General features: G+C 36.4%; 1 protein-coding gene across 1 annotated transcript; it reads left to right on the top strand.

Annotated features, from left to right (window-relative positions):
- Positions 1–15465, top strand: LOC129306411 (transportin MOS14). Its single transcript, XM_054947013.1, is given in 25 exon segments — positions 1–534; positions 1523–1621; positions 1782–1952; positions 1954–2007; positions 2109–2228; positions 2440–2523; positions 2616–2675; positions 3424–3552; positions 3856–3917; positions 4212–4268; positions 4371–4494; positions 5347–5481; positions 5965–6045; positions 6782–6895; positions 7010–7089; positions 7328–7463; positions 8025–8174; positions 8995–9080; positions 9734–9921; positions 10014–10106; positions 11186–11373; positions 11484–11595; positions 12238–12395; positions 13026–13142; positions 14459–15465. Coding segments are annotated over 25 exon segments (3042 nt in total). The 5' UTR covers positions 1–309; the 3' UTR covers positions 14678–15465.
- The last annotated feature ends 340 nt before the right edge of the window (positions 15466–15805 follow it).

Raw genomic sequence — 15805 nt, 5'->3', positions numbered from 1 at the left:
AAGGAGGAATGAAAGGCCCAACGAGGAAAAGGAGAGAGAATGTAGGAAGGTGGTTGGGTAGCAGAGAGGCAAAGGCGCAACCCTCACAAGTCTACTGGTCTGTCACTTGGGAAACTCACGCACGGAGCAGAATCCACTTGAGCTCGTAGCCGTCCGATCATATCCGGGATGCTTCCCGGATGAAGAATCACTTCCAGGCGTCGCTTCCCCCTCCTTCCCTCCTTCCCTCCATCTTTTCCAATTTTTTCCCGAAATTACTATTCCACCCAATTTTTTTAATTTTTATATTCTAATAACTCCTCCAAAGCCATGGAATTGCCAATGAAGGTGGCTCAGGCCGTCCATGTCCTCAACCACGATGTCCAATCCTGCAATCGCGTCGCTGCCAATCAGTGGCTCGTTCAGTTCCAGCAGACTGACGCCGCCTGGGAGGTTGCCACCGCCATTCTCACCTCCGATCACCTCCGTCACCACCACTCCTTCCCCTCCGATTTCGAGGTCGAGTTCTTCGCCGCTCAGATTCTCAAACGCAAGGTCATCCCCTCCCGTTCTCTCTCCGCTGCTCACTTATTTTTTCCTGCTCTCCCAACTCTGCTCATGCTTCGCCTTAGGTAGCCTTGAATTTTCACTGTAAGCATTGTTGATGCACGTGCAGTTCGTGATTATTTCAACTGAGACGGGTTTAGACATCGGAGCAGGCTTTCCCCATCTTAGCTTGTTTATTAGGAGAAAAGAAGCTTGTTTACTGGGGGATGGGAACAAATACAAGGATGTTGTAGTTTGAACTTTGATACGATTGATGGTAACGTCAAACTCTAAGTTGAGTGGCACCAACCGAGGAGGCGCATTCTGTATGCTCTCTCATAATTCAGAAATCCTAGCAAAATATGAGATGTCTTCATTGGGTCAGTCATTAGTTTCACCTTCTCCATGCCCGATTTACTAGTAGAATGAAAAGTTTGTGAAGGCTGTCGTGGGAGTCACGGTAAGAGGGCATATATAAACAGATTGTTATTCATAACAGTGGGATAGAAAGACATGATGGAGGTTAGCATGGTAGTTTTATCCAGTAGGCACATTCATGTGCAATGGCAAATTCTTAAAGTCAACGGAGGATTATCTGTCCTGTGTAGCAGATCAATACTACTGGTGTCAAATCCCAATTAGTTTTTCTCTGCTCGGCCACATCAGAACTATACGTTAAGTCTGGGCTACTTGCATGCATATCAATCCTTTGAAGTTTTATCTGGGATTTTTTTGTTCACAGTCCTGTTTTACATTTTATCCGATTTGTTTGGGCAACAATATAGATGGAATGGGTTGTATTTACTCTATCATTGACGACCAGACAGTTTAGTGGTTATTAGCTACCAATATTTGATATATGAATGTGACAAACCTAACTTTTTCTCACTTTTGTTTCACGACAACTCTGCACTTATGACCAAAAATAATCCACTAGGATCTCAGACAGATGTTTCAATAGAATTTCCTCTTGCTCATTATATGTTTCATTTTACAGATACAAAATGAAGGTTATCTGCTGCAGTTAGGTGCTAAAGATGCTCTGCTAAATGCGCTCCTTCTTGCAGCCAAAAGATTCAGTACTGGCCCTCCCCAGGTGCCTTGTTTGTCCATCATTTATTTTCATGCTCTTTTAGAAAATAATGATGCTAAGCATTTTTACCTAGTACCAAAACATTCCCATGCGGGTCATGAAGAAAGCATGATTTTTATTTCTGTTTTGGTTTTTGATTGGCTCATTTGTATTTTCATGACAGCTTTTAACACAGATTTGTCTTGCACTTTCTGCTCTTGTGCTTCGTGTTGTTGAGCATGGAAATCCAATTGAGAAGCTTTTTTACAGTCTTCAGAATCTGCAGAGCCAGGATGATGGTAATATTGCTGTACTGGAGATGCTCACTGTCCTACCAGAGGAAGTAGTTGACAGGCCAACGCACTGATTCTAAAATAAGTTCATCACAAAAAAGCCATTATTGCCAAGAGGTTTAGAATATTTTTGTCTGATACTTTCTTATCTGTCCTTTCTGCACTGCCTCTCTCGCCCTCTTTGACTTCCATGCACTCTTTTCATTTTCGTAATGTAGCTTCTCTCGCATACGCCTATGGTTCTTGAGTTCTTGCTGCAGCAATCAGAAAAGAATTTTGATGGTTCTGTACAACAGCATGAAAGGAACAGAAAAATATTGCGCTGCTTGTTGAGCTGGGTATAAAATTCTGCCGATGAGTCATTTTAATTTTAGAAATAGTGCAGCCGTTAGGGGTCATGCCAGTTTTTAATCACAGACATCTCTGGCTATTTGCTTGAGTGACATTGATTTTTGCTGCTTCACCCCCATCCCCCTATGTTAAGCTATAACAAAAGTTTTCGACTGTCTTTTGGTGCTATACTAATTAGCTAAGCTTTCTTGGATTCAGGTTAGAGCAGGTTGCTTCTCTGAGATTCCTCAGGGCACATTGCCAGCTCACCCGCTTCTGAATTTTGTATTCAATTCATTACAGGTACTCTATTTTCCAATGTGTGTATTTAAATGAAATGTTCATGCTTTCTTAAGATTACTTGTGCTTAACTTTTATCTGTATTTCCGGAGAAGGTTCCTTTGTCATTTGATCTGGCCATTGAAGTTCTTATTGAACTAGTGAGCCGACATGAGGTATGGTTGTCTACTTTTATAGATCACCATTCAAAATCTATTGATTTACTGTGATTGCATGTGTCAGTAACTGTTATAATTTTTAATGAAAAATTATTATTTTTCCTTTTGGTATATTTATTGCCCTTAAAATTTATAGTAATTATAGTTGTTAGATCCTTATTTTTGAGACCAAACATGAGGAGTAAAGCACCTTATGTGGGTGTTTCCTGAGTGGGGAACAATGTACTTAAATACTCTCTCAAACACTTGCATATTTCTCTGGCTCGAGACTTGAAGCCCCACCCTTAGAGGGTGGAGAGATTTTTGTTCTTAAATTTGGTCAAATTGCTTGTTAGAACCTTTAAAATTTGTAGTTTTGCTTGCTTCCTCTTAAGATGAATTTGAGTGATGCGTGGTTGTCTATGTACTGTGGTCATGGGTACAAGTGTCATATTTGTTATGACAGTCACAATACAAGGCTAAGACGACTCTTGAAAGTTTTTAAATGAAATATTAAATTCTTATTTTCATCTATATAGCTATGAATACTATGCCAGGTGAGGAAAAGGTTAACAGAATCATTGACTATTTACGGTCATTTTTGTCTGGCTTTATTAGGATATGAAACTCCTCATGCAGATGATTACTCAGGCAGTTTTTAAGATGTGAATTTTACACAGTTTGCACTACTTTCACCTCAAATTTCAATGTGTAAATTCTTTTGAATGCGAAGGATACATCTCTTTTGATCTGTGCTTTTGTTTAGGGGGTGCCCCAGGTTTTATTATGCAGAGTACATTATCTCAAGGAAGTACTTCTTTTACCAGCTCTTTCAAGGGGAAACGAGAAAATAATCGGCGGCCTTGCATGCTTGCTGTCAGAACTTGGGCAGGCTGTAAGTGTTAAGTGAGAATTTATGCTCCAAAAAATTGTTATAAGTAAAAGAACACTTTTTTTAAAGAATTGTCAAATCCTCTTCATGTAATCTTTTTAATGTGTTGCCCATTTGAATCTCTTGACTTGTCTAAAGTAACGTTTGAGAAACATCCTTGACAAAATAAGTATTTTATGTTTTGTGGAGCTATACTAATGGCGCAATTGTATGTTTATGGTTTTTATCATTTTTCTTATTTTCCCATCCATTGTATATAACTGTGCATGTCTTTTTGAACTTGCCCCCTCTTTGAATGTATGCTAGGCTCCATCTCTTATTGTTGATGCTAGTCCGGAGGCCCTTGCGCTGGCAGACGCACTCTTGAGGTGATGCCTGAAAAGATTAATTTTCAATTATTTATTACTTTATGATTTTTTGTCCATTTTCAAGATCCAACTATAATTAATTTTATGGACTTATTTTATAATGTTCTGGTTGAAATTTATATTTCATTTAATAATTGGACCAAAGAGTTGCTGTTTAAGAACTTGCATAAGCATGTTTCTGGAGGCCCTTTTCTTGAATTATCGCAATTATATGTAACTATGTATCGTAACATGCTGGTTCTTTTCAAATTATCTTACTTGCTTAAGAGTTTAACATGCTGAATATGCTTGCAGCTGTGTGACATTCCCAAGCGAAGATTGGGAGATTGCAGACTCAACATTGCAGTTTTGGTAATTTTACCTTAGGGTTGGCAATTTTTTATTTAGTTTGCATTACCTATCTATAGTAATGTCAATTATTGTTCATCACGAGCATCAAATATATTGTTTCAGGTCCACTCTTGCAAGCTACGTTCTCAACCTTGATGAGGATGGTGCAAAAAGTAGGAAACATGTGGAAGGCATTTTTTCATCTGTGTTCTCAGCATTACTTGATTCACTTTTATTGCGTTCTCAGGTTTCTTCTTCATCCGTTGGTTTTATGTGTTGCTGCTTTTCATTTGGTGGTATCACTTTTATGATTTCTGGCTTATGTCACTATAAGCCAAAATAATGCTAGGATGTATCTCTTCCATGAATTATGATGAAATCTGCCGTAAGATGTCTCTGCACATTACCCTAATCAAGATACTGATGCTATGACATGTCTGAAATTCATATCCTGATGATCTTTCACACTTGAAGTTTTCCGTTACTCAACACTTCAAAAAATTATCATAGTAGCAATTATGTTGCCCTGTTAATGTCATGTCTTCCCATTGTAACAACCCAGCAGTTACACACCTTGGCTAGGTGTTTTTGAATAACTGAAATTTTCGTTTTCTTTTTGGAACAAAATTTGGGTTGATGGGAAATTCTTATTCAAAATAGTTCTTCAAGATTAATTTTTCACTTAGAAGAGGGAAAAATATTCTTAACAACATTTTGTCGTTGTCTGTTCTAATTCATACTCTAGATTTGACATAGGTTTTAGTTTTTTAAAATTTCTTACATGTGGCATTTGAAAAATGGGTTTGTTTTGCATTAGTCATGACTAGCAAGGACTTAAATTGTGGAACAACATTGTGAGGTGCAGTTAACATACGGATCTTCTTGTGTTAATTATGCTATTCATATTGATTCATCTTGTTCTGTTAAAAGTGTCAATGCATTTTATGTTTCATAGACAAGAGTTTCCTTTCTATGGAATTCATTTTTTATCCATTCAATGTTATTTTCATGGATTTGTTGTGTTGATTAGTTGTTGAGATATCTTATATTTCTTTATCATATTTAATGTTCTAATTTTCTCTTCTTGGGAACTTGACAGGTAGATGGTTCCACGTATAATGATGAGAGCAGAGTGATTGATTTGCCTGATGGTCTTGTCCATTTCAGGATGAATCTAGTTGAACTTTTGGTGGATATATGCCACCTGTTAGGATCTGCCATTTTTATACAAAAGGTGCTTTTCAAAAGTTTATTTCCTTTTACTCTTTTTTAACTCAACTTTTTGCATAGGTTTGATGTCTTACTCGTATCATGGAATAACTTTCTTTCTCATATCACTTATAATATCCGATTGTAAACTGATGAGAGCAGAAGGAAATTCTTCTGTCTGATAACGTTGGATTATGAGTAGATGAACAAGTAAATTATGTATAAGATTTGCTATTTGAAATTTGGATGCAGTTTTTGTTTTGATATTACTGAACTATGATAAAAATAATTGAAATCTTGCCAGTTGAACTGCTCTTCCCCTCCTTAATCAAATCCTGATCTTGACTAGGTTGATAGCATATCCTTTTTATCACCTAAAATGCTGCTACCCTATTATGGCTAATCAATGCAAAAACCAGCAAAATTGGTCTTCAGTGAATTAGTTAAAGCAAGTTCTGATGATGTTTCTGCTTCATTTCCCTCACTTTGAATATCATTGTCTCTGCAGCTATTTATTGGTGGTTGGGGATCTCCTAATCTGCCAATCCAATGGAAGGAAGTTGAAAGCAAGCTTTTTTTTCTTAATGCGGTTTGTATCACTTACTATGTTTTATTTGATGTACCATTGTACTTTGAGTAGAATGTTTTAGTTGTCCGTCATTATATACTTGCTTTTTTAGAAAGAAAATACTGAAAGTCTGGGTTTTTTGGGAGATTTTTGCCATGAAAAAACTTGAGTTGAAGGTTTAACTTGAATTGGCCCATTGAGTACTTCTGCTGAACCCCTAGCAAAATGAAATTGGAGTACACTGGAAGCATAAAATGGAATAGTCAATTTTTTTAAAGGAATATGCTAGAAGATTTTGTTTCTTTTTTCTCTTTTTTTTTTGATTGATCTTGGTTTAACAAATAGTGCATGACTGGTCGTGAACGATATTCAGTAGTGACTCAACTGATGCTAGAAAAAAAAAAGTGCCATTTTCCTTCTGCTTCTTCCTTAGCCAATTTATTTTTGTGTTTTCACGCCATCATATAGGTGCACGTGCTTGTAAGTTGGGGTTGCTCTTCTGCTTCATTGCATCCTGACAGAGGCAAAATCCTTGTATCTTCATGTTTGGCTTACAACTACAAATATGTTCATACTTCATAACAAAATTGTCTTTCCATGTGAAACTCCTATTTGTCATTTTTGGTCTTGAGAAACTTAATATAATGCTCTGTTCATTTTATTTTGCATGCATTGTTTGCGAATGACGTGGTTTTCATTTTACACACACACACACGATAATGAAGATATATATGGTAATACATGTGTCTTCTTCCAGGTTGCTGAGGTAATCATACAGGATGGCCAAACCTTTGATTCCTCTGTAGTCATGCAGTTGGTGACAATGTTGTCGACTAAGCCTTCTGATGGACTGAAGGGCTTCATTTGCATTGTGCGTTATGCTGTTATATATTATTTTTTTCTTATTTCTTCCATTGGTATTCATTTCCAAGCCGCATGCTTTTCTATTTCTTTTTTTCCACATAATTTCATTTTTTTTAAATAGGTATACAGGTCTCTGGCAGATGCTGTTGGTTCCTATTCCAAGTGGATATCTGCTTTTAAGTCAAATTTTAGGCCGTTGCTGTGAGTACTTTTATTTTTTGTCACGATAAAATGGTTCTAATGGACCATTTGATGCTGTTGTTGCAAATTACCTTATGCTTCCTCTTTTAGATATATCCAATCAAGTTTTATAGATTTCTGTAACTGAACCAAAGTAGTTTTGTTGAATTTATTTGATTTATTGCTGATTGACAATATTTTTTTTTCCTTCTTCCTTGGTTCGTACATTCCTTATTTTTAACAAGCTTTCTCCTTCCAGATTGTTTCTTGCTATAGGGATTTCAGAGCCTCTGTCTTCAAATGCCTGTGCTTCTGCATTACGTAAAGTCTGTGAAGATGCGTCAATAGTAATATTTGAACCTTCAAATTTGGAAGTTTTGATGTGGATAGGAGAGGTGAGCTACTCTCTGACCTAAGTGGAGTAAATTTGATTGTGAATATTTTTCTCTGATTTGTATTGTGTGCATGTGTTTGTCACCCAGGCAGGGTTGAGAATCCTAATCCAAAAGCTAGCTATTGGGCTGGGAGATTCAATTCATTTAAGTATTGGATAGTACATTCCATACTATCCAATTTGAGACTAGTTTCTATCAATTGACCACATCCTAGCAACCAAACTCTGATATTTCATTTAGCTTCTCCATAGGTTAGAAACCTCCATAGCTAGCCCTTTTCAAAATTGCTGGCTATTAGCTCTGGTAGCAATTGATGGGCATTAAGTGAGGTGAAAAACTCTCTCTCGAAAGCTCATTATTGATATGAGAGAGCTAACTTAAAGGCCCTATTGAGCATTGTATACTATTTAATATGGGACATAGACATCTCATACGGGGTTTATTTCATGCCATGTATGCCCAACTTTGTATATTATAATATGCTTATTATTATCTTCTCTCAAATATTTAAGGGATTTCTGCATTCTCCTTTGGCCATGTAAGTCCTGTTTCTTCTTGTAGGGGTTAGAGAAATGGCATTTACCTTTGGAAGATGAGGAAGAAGTTGTGAATGCCATCAGTTTGGTTCTTGGTTCGGTACCCAATAGAGAACTAAAGGGCAACTTGTTAGCTAGATTGCTTTCTTCCAGTTATGAAGTAGTTGGAAAACTGGTAAGGTTTCTTTTTTTCTTTTTCTGTACCCCTCCAATCTTGTGAATGTATCAGATTTTGATCTTGTGATGCCTGTTTTGAGTGGATCTAATGAACAGCTTACTAATCTGATATCACTGATTATGCCTTTAATTTTAATATTATTTGTAAAACTGACTGGTGGTGATTTCATCCTTTTTCCTAATGTTCATCCTTTAGACTTCTCCTCAGTATAAAGATAGAATTTTTAAGGAACTGAAGATAAATAAATAAACAGTTGGCCAAACAGGAAGAAAAATAAATAAATAGAGGCTCATAAAATGCAATTGATAATTCCTTCTCAAAGAAGAGTAGCGTCTATGGGTTAGCTTTGAATCTTAATTATAGACCCTTTGTAGTTTAGATAGTAGACGGACAGATCATCCCTTACAAAGTCTGTTGAATGGCTTGAAGGCATTTGATGCTTTTAATTTCTTGTAAAAAATGTTTTTGACCTCTTAATAACTTTTTGAGTTGACATTATTTTGTGTTTTTATATCTTCATTTTCTATATTTTTGTTATTTGAAATTGGATATTTTGTTCTAGATATATTATGTTGAGGGATGTCATTTTATAAGCTTTCATTGTGTTTTATGCCACATAGGTAGTGGCAATCTTTTGTTACAGCATGCATTTCTCCCAGATTTCTTCATCCTGCTATAAATCCTTGAATGCGCTTGTTAGATGCTTCTATGTGGATTTTGCTCTTTCAAAAATGGGATCTCTTGCACTATATTAATTTTAGCTCCTGTAATCTGCGATAAATTTTATGTTCAATTAAGGGTCTGTAATATTTTTCAGGTTGATCCAGATAGCAGCCATTCACTTAAGCAGAATCCAGCCTGTTACACTCAAGTGTTGAATGCTGCTGCTAGAGGGTTGCACAGGTGCACTAGTGATATCTATTTTTGGGATGTCTGAAGGACAGTGGAGTGTAGTTGGCAGGCTGCTTGTCAAATTTTTTTAGCCATTATATATGCATATAAATATTTTGTGCCAAACATGGTTTAGGTCTTGCATCTTGGCGTTAGATTTGGTAAATTCAAACCATCTGGTCCAAAAAATATGTAGTTCTATATACATCTCTGTTTCTCTGTTTTCACTTTCGTCTTACTTTCAGCTTTCAGACTACACTTTCATATTTTCCTATTTTTCCTTTTGGAAATGTCTTTAAATGCTGTAGAACCATTTGGTTGGTACCCTCTCTTTGATGGTGCTTTGTCAATTTACAATCAGTTGATGGGAGGTGGAACCGCTAACATTTTTTTTCTACACTTTCATATAAACCAATGGGAATGACTTTATTTAGATTGACACATTTAGTTTAGATACTGCATCAGTCTCTGACCGGAGTAAGTTATGCTCTCCATATTGCATAATATGTAACTATTCATTATTTCTTGCTTTTGGATTGACATTCTTCATTTTATTCCTCCTTTATTGATCGATTCTTTACTTTTATTGAAGTTGATGTGTGTTTTTATAATTTGTCATGGTCTCTGGATTTGTCCCACCTCTTATTATGATCCGTCAAATTCAGAATGGGAACAGTATTCAGTCATCTTGCTATGTCTGGGGTGGCTGAACCTGCTACAGATGACTCCATTCTTTCGTTGCTAAGTGTTTTTTGGCCGATTCTGGAGAAACTTTTCTGTTCTGAGCATATGGAAAGTGGCAATTTATCCATGGCAGCTTGCCGAGCTCTTTCACTGGCAATTCAATCTTCAGGCATGCTTACCCTCTGGCTGGACATGTTTATTAGTTCACTTGTCCCACTTCGGGGAGAAAAAAAAAACTTTTTTCATTTTTACAATGTGCAGGTCAGCATTTTGTGACACTACTATCCAAAGTTCTGGACTGGCTTTCAACAAATTTTGTCTTGTTTCAAAGTCATGATTGCTATATTAGAACTGGTATGCTTTCTTGGTATCTCCTGTTCATTTCAGAAATGTGATCTAGATTTACCTTGTAATGGACCCATAACTTTTGGGCTAGAGAGTCTCGCACACCTTCAATCCCCTTTAATAAACCCCTCGAATCACACACAGACATGCACGCACCTGCGCCCCTTTCCAGCTCACCACACTAACATCCCTTCTCACACTCACAACACTCAGTTCTCTTTCTCTTCCCTCTGGTCAGCCCCTTGCATTCTCTTTTGTCTTCATTCATTTCTCATAGGCCTTTAGAATCTCTGGAACTAAATCTATGGGTACTTTGCAATATGGATTCGAATGTGTGGAGATAGTTTTCATCATTTGTGATTGTGTGACTTAGTATCTGTAAAACAAATATGTTTATTTATATAGAAATGGGAAACGTTGATTTGCAATCTATTTCAAAATAGGACTAAATCTCTCGCCACAATTCTGAATTTTGATTAGATAACATCAAATTTCAAATTAGTTATGTTCTTTGATATCACCTACCATCCAATTGTCATTGTGATATAAATTCATCACAACCTACGAATTTTCTATAGTTATGTGTGCATGCCAGGATGACCAACCAGAACGGAAGAGAAAAGGTCTGTATACGTTTTAATAATGGATTTAACTCGTCCAAACTAGTTGTTTGCTTTTCTTAATATAATTATCTAGATTGGTGTATGAAGGACATCATTGGGAGTTTTTTTACTTCATAATTTCTAGAAAATATGGTTAGAACATTAATCTCCTTCTGCTAGTTAAGAAGTTGTTTGCCTGTTTTGATTTGATGAACTGTTAACCCAGTATGTAAATAATAGAATTCAAATGGTTATAAAAGGGACGAATAAAATTACACTGAGGAAAGAAGGAACCTTTTTTTTTTTTTTGACACCATTGTGTCTAAACTCAGAAATTTTGTAATTATACTATCAAATTCAGAAGCAAATTATTGCAATGGAGTACATAATTTTTTTTTTCTTGTTTTCATAAGAAAAAAAATTGAGCTCCTCTTCACTTTTTGTTTTGAACCATTGCTATTTGTCTAATTGTATAACATTTTTCAGCTTCTATTGTCATTGAAGAATTCGGCCACAGAGAGGAGTATGGGCCTTTGTTTGTCACAACTTTTGAAAGATTTACGAATGCATCATCTGTAATGGCTCTAACTTCCTCATACATATGTGACCAAGAGCCTGATCTAGTGGAGGCCTACACCAATTTTGCAGCCACCTTTATTCGCTCCTGTAGCAAGGTTTTCTTTCATCTCTGTGTTCCCTTTTCTTTTCCTTTTTTGGGTGGGAGCTTTAGTGGAAGATTCTTGAATGGAATCTGGATATTTACCTATTGGACAATGTATCTCAGGACATGCTTGCAACTTCTGGTTCTCTACTTGAAGTTTCTGTCCAGAAAGCAGCTATATGTTGCACGGCAATGCATCGTGGAGCAGCTCTTGCTGCAATGTCATATTTGTCTTGTAAGAGAATTATACTTTTTAATTTTTTTTTGGTTTTGTCCTAAGTGTTGCATGAGTTTTGGCTATAGCAAGTTGCAACGTGGTATGCTTTAGCATTTCAGTTTTTTCACATGTACTGGACAGTCAAAGCATAGTCCCAGTTGGATGGATCCACGAGCAATGCACCATTGTAGTTTAAAATCTTAAAAATGCCCACCTCTTTAGTTGAAAGAGAAAGAGAACGAAAACTAAACTAACAAACTCTAATGCTTTGTTTGGTTCAAGGGGAGGGGAGGGGAGGGGAGGGGAGGGGATGGATGGGGAGGAGGAGGAGGTTAAAATTTCCCCTCCCCTTCCCCCCAACCAAACAGGGCCTAGGTTAAAATTGTGAGGACTGTTTCGTCTCAGTAGCATAGGTTATTAGGTGAAGACTCGTGATGGTTTTGTTGAAGATTACATGTTATGCATTTGTTTTCTCTTTATTTACTTTATTTGTTTTGATTTGGTTATTTCTTATTGGTAAAATATTAGATTTTGCTGCAACTTAGGCTATAAAATAACTTTATGAATCTTTGTGCGTAACATTAAACAACATATATTTTAAATATGTATTAGTTTTTATGAGTTGCATGAGGCTGATCAATTCCTTTCTGGACTTATTAGGTTTCTTAGATGTGGGCTTGGTCTCGTTGTTGGAATGTGCAAATTGTATCCTTGAAGGGTCATTCAATGCCACGGCCATTCACGTCATTTCTCACAGTGGCGAGGGCCTTGTTTCCAATGTTGTGTATGCTTTACTTGGTGTTTCTGCAATGTCACGGGTTAGTATATTGGAATTTATTGTAACTTTCTTACTTTAGTATTCTTTACAGATGATAAACTTGATATAATATGTAAAAGTAGGGGAGGAAAATGGTGAGAACTAAAGATATTGGCTAGGACGAAATTTTGTTATTTTATGAGATGGTTCTTGTTGGTATGCATTTCATGTAAAAAACCAATCCTTGTTTTCCACCAGTGTTTTCGTACTCTTATTTTCCCTGTAAGGCATGGTCATTTCGTTAAGTTTTGATCTTTGTGAGGAGAAAGATAAACCTTTCTTTTGTTATTTCATTGACACTAGCAATAATAAGACTGAATCAAAATAGTGAAAGTTTCATACTTAGGCTTTTGGATTTAGTATATTCGCTGTACAGTTATTTTTTAAATATGCATGTACATCATTTGCTTAAAACTTGAGATCGGTTGCTGCCTTTTTCTAACTGTTATGGTTTTATAATATATTGGTAATCTCGATAGAAGAAGGGTCAAGTTCTTCTTTCTTTCCTTTCCCTCTATCTTCTCCCTAATTGCTCATATATTTGATATATAAAATCTTTCCTTTTAGCCTTTACTCTTAGTTTGTCAATTTTCGTTAGGAAGCCAACTAAGAATAATCATGTGCATGCTAGGTTCACAAATGTGCAACAATTTTACAACAATTGGCAGCAATTTGCAATCTATGTGAAAGAACAACGTGGAAGACTTTACTTTGCAGGGAAACTTTGCATGGATGGCTACATTCAGCGGTCTCTTTCTCATTCCTGCCTATATAATTTGTTATTTATGTTGTCTTTTGTTTTGATACTGTTTTGTTTGGCATGGCCTTCATAATAACCAGCATACAGGTTTGGAAATTCCCCCTTCTTATTTTTTCATTTTCATGAAACTTGAATCTGATCACGCAAGTGTTTCTTTGATATCCTTTATAATGTTCTAAATTTTGGTTAGGAAAAGTTGATCAGGCAGCTTCTTCCTCTCTGGTCAATTTAGATTCTGGGTGGCTTCTTTTTTACTTGACTTGAACTAGCTGTTAAGTGTTGTAGTGGCAACTTAGATGGCCTCTAATCAAGAAGAGTCAGAGTCATGGGAGGAGCATTGGGTTGCATAAACTTGAATATGCAGCAGATCAGTGAGCCATGTGGGGAACTGTTCAGCCTATTTGTTTATTAACAAGATGAATAATTTTGCTGCTACTAGGTGTCCATTTTTAATTCAGATTTAGCCGAAACAGCTAGCTATTGTTAGCTTCGTTGATTAAATGAACGCCAAAGAAGATAAACTTGCAGGTCAACTTTTTTAATAGTGGGAGAATGACCAAAGAATTAGGTGGCATGTTTTGAGTGTGAGTAATTAGTTTCAATTTTAAAATTTGGTTATCTTTTTATTATAAGATTAGTGATTAACATTTTCTTAGATTTTTTTAATTAAATTAATGTGTAGTTATTATTTCTTAAAGGTTTACCCAGTTGTTAATGCCCTGATTTCAGCGAGTTCACAGCCTGATCCAGTTTGAGCAGTATCCCAACAGTTGTTAATAATTCATGCATTTTTTCGCAGTGTTATAAACTTGTATTTGATGCACCATTGTATTGTGTGAATAATGGCATAACATGCACATTCCTGTAAATTGTCTATTAGCTGGTTATGATTTCATCGAGGCTTAACTTTCTTGGATTAGATAGTGTCCAACTCAAGCTAGGTTCATCAATTGTTTTCAGTTTTATTGTGGATTAAAGTTACTCAACTAGAGATAATTGCATGTTAAGATGTCTATATGTAGTTGTTGGCGTATATGCATCAAAGGATATGTAGATAACCTATTGGAACTGTAACTATGAGCTCTGTGGTGGATGGTCCTTTGATATATCTCTCAACTGTCTTGTAGAAGTTGGGGAATGTGATGGATTTGTTTGTGGCTACCTCAGGCATCAGCAATTGGCTTTGATGTCTATTTGGAGTTTTTTTTTTTTTTTTTAATATCTTATGGATTTCCCGCTTCAATTTTCTTTTTCTTCCTTTATCTCTATCTATGGTCAGTTTGATTGACAATTTGAGTCATCAGGTTCTGGCTTTTCCTGCTGAATACCTAAACCAAGGAGAAGCAGAAACACTAGTGCCACTTTGGTCCAAGGCCCTTGCTGATGCAGCCTCTGACTATATAGAGAGCAAGAGGTCTGATGGAATAATGAGTAATTTTGGGCATATGCAAGGGAAGGGTGGCAGAGTTCTAAAGCGCCTTGTTCGGGAATTTGCTGATGCTCACCGAAACATGCAAATTTAACTTGATAGCCGCATAAATATTTCTTATATTTACTGACCCAATCCATCATGCAACTTCAAGAGTTGAGCAAGTGCTTCGCCTTTTGCTGAAAGAACCAGCGAAATTTGGTGTATACTGAAGAGAATTGTGACAGTCAATTGACTCTGATGCCTGCCACTGAGAATACCTAGCCATGATGGCTCATCATTCTTCCGCATTTTTGTCCTCTGTACAGTATCATGTCCCCAATTTTGGTAGCCCCTAGATCAAATTAGGAAAACTTCGCCCCTTTCCAAATTGAAGTGGATATTTATTTGCAGAAGGGGAGATGGAATAGAGATTGAAGGGATAGAATTTTTCTATGTATCAGGACGATCTGAGTCACTTATTATCACGATGACAACGCCGTAGATAATATGTTTACGGGTGCTAGAATGCGCAAAGTTGCAAATAGTCTGTATGTTCAACTTGTATATTTGGACTTGAGGGAGAAGGTTTCATCAATTAAATATGATTTTTTCTGCCCTTGATGGTTTTTGTTCATTATATATTATGGACCATGAACGATGTCACTTCATGTTTACCGTTGTGAATGAAAGAACATGAACAAATGGACGGTCTTCAGCCTGCGACAGATGGAGCTAGTAAACATTGGAACTTTTCGCAGCTGGGAGATTTTAAGATAGACCAGCATAACATTTTTTGGCAGTTGTGATACAAATTTTCGGCAGATAGAAGCATTCATTTGCATTGAATTTCGATCATTGTATTGACAATAAAATGTTGAGTTGTGAATTTGTTTTGACCTATTGTGAACTCAGAAGTAGCAATTGGTGGGGGAAGTAAATGGAGGGGTGAAGGAGTGGGGTTAGAGATGCAAGGTTGAAATTAATTGAATAATAATCCTTCCTTTTTCTGCCAAAGTTGAATGATAATCCTAAACGTGAAGGTTTGTATTAATTTTATCTTCAATGGGGAGTTCGAGATAGAAGTGTAGTTTATGTTAGTACTGTTGCACTGCTGATTAGAATGAAATGTGAAGGAAGCATGTACAGAGAGGAGTGCTAACATTCGAAGGCAGTAATGAATGCTGAATTGGGTTAGCCAAAGAGATCGACGCTTTTATTGTGTCTTTGATTACCCTCACCC

This window comes from Prosopis cineraria, unplaced genomic scaffold (assembly GCF_029017545.1).
Source record: "Prosopis cineraria cultivar Desert tree isolate PC_DT_omini unplaced genomic scaffold, ASM2901754v1 PC3, whole genome shotgun sequence".
Classification (NCBI taxonomy): Eukaryota; Viridiplantae; Streptophyta; class Magnoliopsida; order Fabales; family Fabaceae; genus Prosopis; species Prosopis cineraria.
The sequence above is the reverse complement of the archived record's forward strand: the minus strand, read 5'-3'. Positions and strand labels throughout refer to the sequence as shown.